The following is a 12,080-nucleotide window of genomic DNA, read 5'->3' as shown; positions in this document are numbered from 1 at the left end:
TTGTTTTTAAACAGTTTGATAATATATTTTACCATAAATGTGTTTTCTTTTAGATGGACAAAATAGAATTAAACAAAATCTTTAACCATTTAAATAACTGCACAACAGATAATATTAGGACATCAGACTAAAGTGAAAGCCAAAATGTTCTAGTTTGATGTTTGTGGTGGGGTGATCATTTTTGATGCTCATGGGCAACTAATGTTCTGTGGGACACATGTGCCCCGACAAAATGACTCTAAAAACACACAAATGACAACTACATACACCAAATGCAACAAAAAACACAAAAACACATGAAACGACTCAAATAACACACATGATGAAAAGAAAAGTACAATAAGTGAGAAATTCACAAAAAAAACTCCAAAAACACACAAAACAACAAGAAAATACAAAAGTCATGTGACTTTGTTATTATGATCTTGAAGATAGGCAGAAGGATGGCTTCATTCATGGTTAAACCCAATAGACCCGGTGTCTGCCTGAGTGAGGTCAGAATGTATTTATTATATCATATTTATTATACAGGAGGTTGCATCCAGATACAGGACTAAAGTGGATGGAGAAGAATGAGCATCTGTTGACACGGGAAGGCTCCGACCTGATCCGAGGATGTTGGAGGCCATCAGTGGTGCTGCTCTCCTCCAGCTCTGCTCCGGTCATTAGCTGAGATGACAGACTCCGCCCTCGCCACTCCTCCTGCAGTCCAGCCAACTGGACAAAAGAGGGAGACACTTTACATCTGCACACAGCTAATGGGGATTTTGTTTAGCTCACCTCCTGCTGAGCGTAGCTGAGTTTATAGGCTCTCTTCACTGCTGGGTCAAAGATGGTCTGTGGCATCCACTCTTTAATCTGCAGTAGGCCCATGTGGACCCAGAACACTCCAGAGCCACCAGGCGGGCTGGAAGCTTGGACTTTGTTCTGGACGTACTCCTGCAGGCAGGTGTTACATGCCTGCAACAGGCCTTCAGGGAGCAGGTTTAGAGGCAGGAAGTCTCTGAAGAGTGTCTGGATATCCTGAGCAGCAATAAGCGGGTCGGAGTCCTCCACCAGGCTCTCGCAGCTCTCCATGTAGCCCTCCTGCAGACTGAGGGGCAGCAGGTCGGCCATGCTCTGGAGTTGCCGGCGCAGGACCGCACCCTGCAGCCGGAAATCTGTCACTCTGAAGGAAAGACAATTAGAAAGGAAGCTAAAAATATGAGATCATAATGTACAGTTGTTAGACTAGTTTATTTTTCATTTATTAAAATTGTGATTCTCACATTTTTATGAATTACCGTAGTTTTCAATATTGATCCTAATGAATATCATTAGTGTTAGTTTAAAATGTAGAATACAGTGTTTTGGTGAATGTGTGTGTGGATTATTTTGAGGATACCTGAAGTGGGCTAGAGCAGGGATGGCCATGTTGTCCCACAGCACAGCACAAACATCCTGCAGCTGCTGGATCCTCTCCTTCCACTCCCCCAAGGAAACATGGGAAAGGTAAAGGAGGGCTGACTCTGACGGCTCCCATCTACCACTGCACTCACTGCTGCCCAGCACTCCCAGCATGCAGTGGGACCACACTGCTTTAGTTAGCATGGCTGGACCCTAAAACCACAGGACAAGTTGTTACTTAAGCAGCAGAAAAATTATATTAATTTGTTTCTCTGCAGTCAGTACCAGGTGGTTTGCTGCTGCTTTCTGCTGGTGTGGTCTGGTGGACTCCGGGTTGAGAGGATCCCACCTAAGCCAGCGGTCAGGGTCAGAGGTGGTGCTGCAGGTCCACAGAGCAGCCATGGCCTCTGACAGCAGCTCACACCACACTAAGGACAGCTCCTCTGCTGGCTGCAGGCACAGGAAAAGCTTTATAGCTACACTGCAACCACAATGCCCTGGTTCTACAAGTCCTCCTTCTTTTCAAAATCAAAATAGGAGGACAGTTATACTGCTTGCTTTAAAAGAAGGATTCAGCATTTGTGAAACAACTACATATCCCTATTTCTTAAATAATGACCAACCTTATCGCTGCTCAACAGGAACCACAGTGGCTGCAGCTGGCTGACATTGATCGGTGTGGACTGGAGGCAGTAACGCAGGTGTCTGGAGAGTTCACGACGAAGGCAGTCTTCAGCCTCCTGGTCCCTGTACAACAACATTAAACAAGAAGACAATCATCAACACCCCACGCCAGACTGGTTGTCATTATAACTCAACCTTTTCCTAAATGTCCTAAATCAAAGAACTTAGATGTATACATAAGAAATATGATCACACCAGAATATAAAATTACTGACTATCTTAAACGGTTTCTAAAAAAAGCTGTCCCCTTTGAAGATACCTTGAACAGAGTAAAAAAAAACGGCACAAGGACAATAACTCCGGAAATAATATTTGCGCACTTCTCATTTTGGAACTCGATCAATATATTGATACCCTTAAGCCACACAGCAAATTTGTTTATTCTATCTTAAACAGTTTCTGGACGGATGGACGGACGCATGCATGGACGAACGCACGGAGATCAAACATATATCCCCCTTCCACTTTGTGGTGGAGGATAATAATGTTTCAGACAGTGTTACCACACCAGGGCTACGTAACACTTATAAGATGAGAATGGTTATTTAGAAATGGAATTATATGTTTATTGTAAAATATGTAGATGTGGAATGGACAATATTTGCACAATTACTTTTTCCTGCATATGAAAACAGATTCAAAATGGGGGTTGGGGGGCTTTGGATACTTTAGTTTCATAAGCTTCTATATAAAGACTCTATAAAATGTTTTGATCTAATGATGCTGAATTGATTTTTACTCATTTTGACTGGACTGCACTAATCTTACTCCCTCACCCAACCCTAGTGCACCAGGTTAGACCTATTCTTCTTCCTTCTCCTACCTGGGAGCGAGGGTGAGGAGCAGCAGGTCAGTGCTTAGTCGCAGCTGGTTGAGAACAGCCAGTTCCTCCATCAGAGGCCACAGCTGAGCTCTGCGGCTGAGCTGCTGCAGCTGCTCTCTGGACTCAGAGGCACCATCAGAAGCTCCAGAGTCACCCGACATGGAAGAGACCTCCAACAACCCTCTGGAAGCCATGCGGCACTCTTGCTGCTGTAAACTGGAAACCAGTCTCTCCAACACTCCTAAAGGGAGGATAAATAACCTGTTCAACCAAATAGCAGTTGTGTCCAAGGCATAATAAGAGGGACATTAGCTCACCAGACTTCTGTGGGTCCAGTTGGTTGTTTGCGAGCAGGACAAGACCCCAAGCTTCTAGAAGACTCTCTTTAATATCCAGACCGACTCCCACTTCCTGCAGCCGGAGCAACTCCTGCCTCCAAGAAGCTGCGCTGCAGTCCAGTCTCAGGTCGCTCACATCCAGAGCTTTACTCAGAAGCCTGAGCCTCGAGGCACAGTCAGCCACGGACTCAATCTGACCAAAAAAGACAAAGCCATTAGTAACAGGTTTCTGTTCCCATTAGAGTACAAAGATAGATGTGTTAAAAATCCCAGACTTTGAAAGGTAGAGGTTTCCCCAGGGTTTTCTGGATGCCTTTTAGAGCTGTAGCAACAGACACTGGCGTGGACAGAACAGTCTGCATGGCTGCAGATACTGCTTGAAGCTCCTGGTAACCACTAAAGAAGCACACAGACATCACAATTATAAGGACGAGGCAGAAACACACACAAAAAACTGAACACATGATACAAAAACTATGAAATAATGACATAGGAAGCAAAATAGTTTAAGCTTACTCGACTGTGGTATAAGCCTCTCCCAGGAGCAGCTGGGGCAGGCGCAGGATGAGATGTTTGTGCACCCACTGCCAGTGCAGAGACAGCACAGAGATGCCCTGTGTGTCAGCCTGCAGACTGCTGCTAACATCCCAGAAACGGTCCAACCACTGCAGCAGCTGCAACATCTGCAAAACCACACACAGTCACATTATTATTTCAAAGGGACACAGTACACGTTTACAATATTTTAACTCATTTTCAGTCTCACAACCAACAGTCGGACAGCAACAGATGGGAACAAAGTCCACTGAGAAAATGAGCTTTTGTTGTTCTTTTAGAAGGAAGCCTAACGCTCCAGTTGAAGTAGAACAAAGCGAGATGCTCTGAAGATAAGAAAATAAAGTTACAAAAAAGCTTTGCAGATGATAAAATCCATAGTATTAGGCAGTGATTAATATGGTTACAAAATCTAAATGACAATTTTCAACATTTATGTGAACATGTATTTAAGATAGTCACTTAACTTGTTCAAGTAATTAAAGGTCCTATATCATGCAAATCAACTTTTTTGAGATTTTAACCTTGTTACAATGATAATTCCTTATCAAAAACACCCCCAAAGTATTATTGGGCTTTCTTCCTGTATCTCTGAGAAATCCTCACTAATCCTGCTCTCTGAGCTGCTTCTCCGCCCTCTTCTGAAAAACGAGCGGTTCAAATTCTAGTGATGTCATTAGCATTCTGAACCGTCCCCGCCAGGAAGTGTCTGCTGCCGATGCCGCACCTCCACGGTGAACACTGCAGTGTTGACACCCAGGGAGTAAACATCGTATCGCCTTTGACTTGATCTGACGTGTTTGTGACCCAATGCGACGCAACGGTTGAGGTGATAAATGATTATCACTTTAAATGCACTATTCCTGTTGTAAGGGCCATAAAGATACTATTTTAAAAATAGTAATATTTGTGTTTAAATATTAACATTTTTTGGAATGACATGTTTATGTTTATCATAATTCATATGTTTTATATTAGTTTAAAATGCATGATTTAGGGATGTGCTTGTGTGTTTAAAACGTTTCATATTTGCTGACTGTGTTATGACGTCACTCCTAACTTTTAACGGTGATTGGATGTAACTTACGTCAATCATGTGTTTTTACTTTTTGAGCCAAATAAGTGATGGAAGCAACACAGTCTTTTGACCGTGCTTCAGATTTTGTAATCTTTTTCTTATTTTGTCAACTAAAAGGTTTAAGACAAGAAGAAGCTTGTCATGTCTGGTTGCTCGCGTCAGAAACGTGGTGTTAAAGATTCGGTTTACACGGTGGTACATGGGAGGAACGAGCCGAGTGCCACTACACCTGTATTTAATAAAGATGAGGAGAAAAAGAAAGTGAATTAGCAGCTTAAAACTCCAGTGGTTGTTTGAAGAAGCTGACTGCTGCTGCTGGATGAACACAGCGCTGAGACATACTCACAAAATAGCCGCTTAAATATCCATGTGTTTTACTTTTAGCTGAAAACAATAACAGTGTGTCGATAGCAAGAGAAAGTTGCTTTGGTGATCACTGATCTGCCTCAGAGCGAGGCATGCAGGCAAGTCTACAATAACCTAATGACTCCATATCCATTACTTGTATTTTATAAATCTGTTCTAGTACAATTTAGTAGTTTATTGAATATTGTTTTTTGTGACATACTTTTGCAACAATTTAGAGGTGGCTGGTAATTTAAAAAAAGGGGGGTATAACTAATATATGTACACACACACACACACACACACACACACACACACACACACACACACACACACACACACACACACACACACACACACACACACACACACACACACACACACACACACACACACACACACACACACACACACACACACACACACACACACACACAGCAAACGTGTACAAAGGTTATTAAAAGGTAAATAGAGAATGATTAGAATCATGGGGACACTCTGGCCACCCACTTAAGACATGGTGGCAGCAAAATTTTATCTTCAAAATAAGTTTTTTTAAATAATTTTATTTCCCATTAAGATTTGACATGCAAAAGGAATGTTTCAGCATTTAAATGTGTGAGAGTGAAGAATTGATTAAACTGTTGCTTTTCCTCATTTCACCTTCTCTCCCTCGCCTTTATTTCTTTGCGTTTTTGCCTACCCGCCACAGCGCGCACATGCGGGTCGAACCATTGTCACTGTTTTAAAGGGAGTGGTAGCTAGGGCCCTGATGCAGCATGAATAATTGATTTCATTGCAAAACTGGGAGTAACAGCCATTTTGTTTCACACAGGACCCTTTTCATTCCAATATAAATAATTTAAAAATGTTTAAAATGTATTTTTGTACATATATACAAAACAAACTTCTGAGCTCCCCCTCTGCCTTGGGCCCTGGGTACTCAGTACCCTTTACCCCCTAGTCTGACACCCCTTAGACTTGTTTGATTGTCAATCAAACTTTGACTTTACAATACAGATAAGAACAAATTTTCATTGCATTGGCTCGTATGGCAGAATAAAAACAGGATAAACAGCGGCAAATACTTACATAAGGTAAGTAGTATATAAAAAGAAATCAAGAGGAAAAGCTATGTGTAAGATTCCTATACAGATACTGTAAGTATATTGCACATTCCGGCCATATTATCAACATTATTACAGGAAAGCACAATGGGTTTGTGCGTTTATGAAGTCACTTTGTGGGTTTTTTTTGTATATTTTTGTTGTTGTTCTATGTACATATATTTCTCTCATTTTGTGTGATTCTGGAGTCATTTTGCTCATTTTTTATGTCATTTTTACTTTGGGGGCCACAAATGTCTAGACTGAGGGCCACATTAGCGTATAGTATTACCGGTACAGTAAGAAACAAAACAAAACCATGATGATGAGCTCTGACCTCGAACATGATGTGATCGGAGATGTTGGGCTGCCCGCTCTGCAAAGCCTGAAGAGTGAATGAATCCCACATATCGAAGAAAGTCCGCAGGTGCATCAGCACTGAATGGGCCAGGTGACCCACGTCCACAGTCCCTGTGAAGGAGGATGAGGGTTTTAGTCCTGCCTCAGTCGCCTGTTATTAAACCGTGTGCAGAGAGGTTACCTTTGCTGAAGGCTGTGGCGATCCTCAGGGCGGAGTTCCGTGGGCAGATGTTGATGGCACAGGAGCAGATGACAGATCGCTCCTCTCTGTCCAGCATCACAACAATCCTAGCACACAATCCTCATTAGCAGTGAACAGTGCATACAGCTAGAAGCACAGGCTCCGCCTACCTGTTGGCGACGCCGTTCAATGCTTCCACAAACTCAGTGTATCGCTCCTCATCCTCGAAGTTACACTTGTTGGCTAAGATATCCAAGTACTGCTTGTTCCAGCGCATATCCACCAGAATCCTGTATTCATCTGGAAACATTAAACATGCACACGTTTCTACATCAGAGTAGTTGGTTGTCCCGAGGTGCTCAACCACCTCACATCCTGGGTTCTGAAACACCTCACACTGAGATCAAGACATCTTCTAAGTACCTGGATGTAAGTGGAACTGCATACACAACAATACCACTATTACCATTTGATTTGCATCCCAAATTGGTTTAAAGCTGCACTATATAAATTATTTTGGATTCATTTGGTCAAAAATTCATACTAACCTTTGAGCATATTATGATTCAAAGTGTTCTGAGAGGACACTGGACCTCTGCTCCTTGTCTTGACACTGTATCTGAGCTTGAGAAATCTAGGAGCGTGACGCTACTTTTCAGCCAATCAGAAATCTTTTTACAAACAGAATGTTCCATGATGTGTTTCTATTGACTACATGACTAAAGTCTATGCACGTTCATGTCTGATCTGATAATAAAATGCTATGGCGACTTTCCAGTAGGAGAATTCTCCATTGCGGCGTTAGGCAGAACAGTTACATGACAAGCAGAAAAATAAACACTGATGTGAAGAAGTCCTAAACATACACGGGTGGAACAGACTCAAGGCAGACGTCCATGAGAGGGCCTCTAAAATATCAGAAAACTTTCCAATAACACAAGATTAAGTACCGACATTTGTCACTCGTCTTTAGTGAGAAAAAAGTTGCTCAGAGCGCCACAGTTGTGTACATTCACAAAAATGTCAATGAATTCGAAACAGGGAGGAGAGGGAGAGCGTGATTGATTTCATGCAAGTCTCACTATTCTACATACTGCAGCTTTAAATACTTAAACTTGTCATTCTCGTCTACCGACCCAGTGATCGGCGCAAAAAAAACATTTATCTAATGGCATAATGTATCTCTGTGTGTGGATGTGGGTAGGTCACTGATATGTATAGAATTATATTTGAAGGATGAACTTCACCTGTGCTGTGAGGCTGCAGCAGCTCAGTCAGTGACTTGCCCTTGGCAGCCAGTTTGCTCCCAAACACAGCCTTCAGAGCTCTGTTTCCAGCTTCCACCAGGACCAGGGCTGAAGCTGAAGGAACAAAGAGTACAAGTCTAATTCTCTGTTTCAACTAAACATCTTGTTTCAAATAAGAGATCACATGGACCAGTAACCAACCAGGAGCATATTTGTAGCTCTCTCCCAGGTGCGAGAGCCAGCTGCTGCGGAGGTGCCAGTCTCCATGAGAGGCTCTCTCAGTGAGGAATCTCACTGCAGTGGGTATGAGCCTCAGAGCATCTCCAGCCTCTAGCTCCACAACTCGTTCAGTAAACACCTGGCTCTCATAGACACCATTGCTCTCCCACGCCCTCTGCAGATCATTCAAGCTCAGGGGATGGTTCCTACACAGGACAGTTGTTGTTATCAGTTCTGAGAAAGTCAAAACCAGTTTCATGGATTGAAATTATTTGCGTAGCATAAGACCAGATTGTAAGTTATTAAAGGTGCAGTGTTAGCTTTTAAAGAGCAATGAGCTGTAGATTCCTGCATTTTCTCAGAATAATAACTGTCGGGGTTAAGTTTGACAGCAAAGTTTGATTTATGCACCTTAGTTCTAATCGTAATTTAGTCATTACTATATCTGTAATAGTTTAGTTCTACCTGAATAAAAACACACATGCCATCACATGTAACAATAGGACAAGGTAAGTCACAAAACAATATACAACAGGATTACATACAGGACAAGGATTAGAAGGATCATAAAATACAGTAACTTCACATTTAAATGGAACACTGGGATTACAACAACTACACTATTGTTGTGTGATGAGGATGACAGAATGGCAGAAGGCCCGAAGAATCATGTAAAGAAGTTAAATGATTGCTATGCTAAGCTACATACATCCTTATATTACATTGAAATGTGTTATCTGCCTTAGAAAGTGTATTAGCACCTGCTTACTGAAAGAATATGCTAGAAAATGATAGAGTATGATGTCCTAGCCTTTAAGTGATTATAACCACAGCATACGGATGTGAAACCCGCAGGCCGCAAGCAGCTGCTAAGAGCAAAAGCTTATATTTTTTAAGACCACAGGATGTGATGCAGTTATCCAAAGTAGAAGTTGATAGAATGTTTTAAGGTTTAAGGGGGGTCACCCGGATGTGGTTGCCTCACATCAGTTGAAACTGCAAAGCTAAGGTAGAGAACCTAACCACAGGAAGTGTGGTTGATGTAATCATTAGGAAAGCTTGAGCAAAACAATATTTAAGGGGATGTTTGAGAATGTATCTCGGTCTGTCTGACTGTTGGACCTGTCTGACGCGCACAGATCATTTTTGGAGATGGGGATACTAGGACGAGTATTCACTTTGAGAGTTGTAACCTGATCATTTTGTATTACTTTTATTTTATTTTATTTTATTTTCTTTATTTTACTTACTTAAATAAATTACTTTTAAAACTAAGAAGACCTCTCTTCCTCCTCCTTGATACGTGGACAGCTCGAGGGCAGCACTCCCAGACCTCTGGTAAGAGCAGGATGACACTTCACAACCTGATGGGTATGTGAAGTGTTGTAATTCCTGTAGACACACACTGACTCACATATTTCCTGACATCACTAGAGGGGTGATATGCTCATTAGGGCTTATGTTCCATAAACAATTGATTATAGTACACACGAGTAGGTAAAACGTACGAGTATCAGTGGTAGGGTTTTGGAACATGTAATTCTGAAATTATGTTGTGAGAAATCCAGAAGGTAGCTGATACTGTGATATATCGAGGGGCCAATAGGCCAGGTATAATCACGCAGTGCGTAGGTATAATCCAGCACCACACGCCAACTATCAAGGGAAAGAAAAGCAGCTCACTTCCACATACACAAAATGTAGATATTTATGTGCTTTAATTTATTAAGATTTGTTTTTTTTTGTGTCGTAACGCTATTTTAAGCTGCTAAAATTGTGTTGTATGACTTTTCTTACACAACAACAATAAAAGCTATGTAATCTATTTACAGTATCTAACTATAATTTAAAGAAAATCTGATGCAATCCAAACACATATACATAGAGTACATATATAGTCACAACAGATAAAGTGCAGCAATTACAACTCTGAGTATTAATACAGAAGAGATTAAAGGTTTTTGTATAGTTCGGTTGTTGAATTGTGTGTTTTTAGTGTCACTGTGTATTTTTACTGTAATTTTGTAATTTTGGAGTTTTGTCTATTTTTGTTGTTTTCTGTATTCCTTTTTATTTTGCATTTTTGTTGGTCTTTTGTGTATTTTTGCAGCTATTTTGTGTATTTTTGTTATTTATCGTATTTTTCCACACTCATGTATGATGTTTAGAGTCATTTTGTGCCTTTAATGTGGTGGCGCACAAAATTAGACAAAGGGCTGCATATGATGTCCAGAATGCCAGTTACCCTGTTTACACCAGCAGTTGAATAACATTCAAAGTCTAACCACAATCTCTTTTCTTGCAGTGGAAGTTCATTCTGCATGAAAAAAAACTCACCGTTTGCCATGCAGGCTGAGAGTGTTCAGACAAAATAAAAGGACCTGTCCGTCTTTGAGGACAGCAGAGAAACAAGAGTCCTCAGTGGACAGGAGGGCAGAAGGGAGGCTGTCAGGCCAAACACCAGCACACAACAGCCCACTACCCCAGTCCTCAGTGTCCAGGATCCCCAGATGCTGTTCAATCACCTGCTGGGCTTTCTGGAAGGGAGAGAACAAAATGTATTGAAAAGTATATTTATCCTCTGATGGGCATAAAGGACTAGGATAAAAGGTGGGGGCGGTTGTAAGACCAACAACTGGACACCCTAAAAAGATACAAGTCACTGGTTCCAGTTTACATCAATAAAGGAACTGGTACCTTTTGGCTGGCAGTGGAGCGTTGGCAAAGAGAGTAAGCCTCCCCACAAGCATGCTGTAGGGCACTGGGCAGATCTACACCTCTCTGTAGTTGGCAGGACAGCAGAGCGGCAGCATGAAGAAGGGAGGCCATTGATGATGCAGGAGAGTCTGAGAGGAAAAGATCAAAGCTAATGGACATCCTGCACAGAGACTGGAGGAGTGCTATGTAGGGCCGAGCCTTACCCCAGATGGCAGTCTTGATGCCTTTATGTATGTCAATAAGAAGATCACACACACAGTCTCCTATCACCCCTGCAGTGCTAAGCAGAGTCTTTAAGTCCTGCACATCCCAGCAGAAATCTTCATTCTCTCCTGGGATGTAAATCTCCACTCCTCTGTTTCTCATGGCTCTGGAGAGTTCTCCATGTAAAGGGTCCATCGTTAGGAAAAGCCTGGAAAGACACACACATCAGCTGAGAATGCAAGTCTTCAAAAACATTTAAGAAACAAGAAGAGCTTTTAGATTTTGTGTTCTACCTGAAGTTAGGGTGTGGACTGATTTTCGGGGTTTTCCCATCTATGACACCACGTTCATTGATGGTGAGTGATCCACCAGGCTCCAGCAGAGCATTGAGGCGATCCATTACAGACGCACTGCACACGTTAGAAATAACAGTTTAACTCCTGCAGTACATATGAGAGTGATTTAATGACCCCACAACTCAAGATTATTATTATTATGACCCCCCATCACCACCCCCACCATAAAGACAACATTACTGTATGTGTGATTGCATGCACATCTGTGTTTTTATAAGACGGATAAGCAGAAGACACACGACATGCAGAGAACTGATAGAAGTCACCTGCAGAAATTGACGTTGTCCATGAGAAGCCAGTCCCCGGCCTGCAGGGCCTGAACCAGCATCCCGTCCAACCACTCGAACCCGCCGTTTGTCCAGCCGTCCTCCAGCTGAGCGAGGCGCTCCTTCAGCAGCGTGAAGTCCATCTGCAGCTTGGACATGTCTGAGGAATACATCAACATGGTTCAGGACCTTCCTTTGGGCGGATAGGACACTG

General features: G+C 42.2%; 1 protein-coding gene across 6 annotated transcripts in view; it reads right to left on the bottom strand.

The window, feature by feature from the left end:
• mdn1 (midasin AAA ATPase 1) overlaps positions 1 to 12,080 on the bottom strand; it is a 94,642-nt gene that overhangs the window by 23,069 nt on the left and 59,493 nt on the right. For all 6 annotated transcript variants that reach the window (XM_028440380.1, XM_028440382.1, XM_028440381.1 and 3 more), the window contains 19 exons: positions 11,867 to 12,026; positions 11,538 to 11,654; positions 11,244 to 11,452; positions 11,020 to 11,168; positions 10,660 to 10,859; positions 8,305 to 8,528; positions 8,104 to 8,217; positions 7,027 to 7,156; positions 6,857 to 6,963; positions 6,653 to 6,786; positions 3,748 to 3,914; positions 3,507 to 3,627; positions 3,211 to 3,424; positions 2,894 to 3,134; positions 2,010 to 2,133; positions 1,672 to 1,836; positions 1,385 to 1,599; positions 781 to 1,168; positions 605 to 717 (listed from right to left, as the gene is read on the bottom strand). In XM_028440380.1, the coding sequence (XP_028296181.1) occupies positions 605 to 717; positions 781 to 1,168; positions 1,385 to 1,599; positions 1,672 to 1,836; positions 2,010 to 2,133; positions 2,894 to 3,134; positions 3,211 to 3,424; positions 3,507 to 3,627; positions 3,748 to 3,914; positions 6,653 to 6,786; positions 6,857 to 6,963; positions 7,027 to 7,156; positions 8,104 to 8,217; positions 8,305 to 8,528; positions 10,660 to 10,859; positions 11,020 to 11,168; positions 11,244 to 11,452; positions 11,538 to 11,654; positions 11,867 to 12,026 (3,292 nt within the window). The remainder of the gene's footprint in view (positions 1 to 604; positions 718 to 780; positions 1,169 to 1,384; positions 1,600 to 1,671; positions 1,837 to 2,009; positions 2,134 to 2,893; positions 3,135 to 3,210; positions 3,425 to 3,506; positions 3,628 to 3,747; positions 3,915 to 6,652; positions 6,787 to 6,856; positions 6,964 to 7,026; positions 7,157 to 8,103; positions 8,218 to 8,304; positions 8,529 to 10,659; positions 10,860 to 11,019; positions 11,169 to 11,243; positions 11,453 to 11,537; positions 11,655 to 11,866; positions 12,027 to 12,080) is intronic.

Source organism: Gouania willdenowi, chromosome 24 (assembly GCF_900634775.1).
Source record: "Gouania willdenowi chromosome 24, fGouWil2.1, whole genome shotgun sequence".
In the NCBI taxonomy this organism is placed as follows: domain Eukaryota; kingdom Metazoa; phylum Chordata; class Actinopteri; order Blenniiformes; family Gobiesocidae; genus Gouania; species Gouania willdenowi.
The sequence above is the reverse complement of the archived record's forward strand: the minus strand, read 5'-3'. Positions and strand labels throughout refer to the sequence as shown.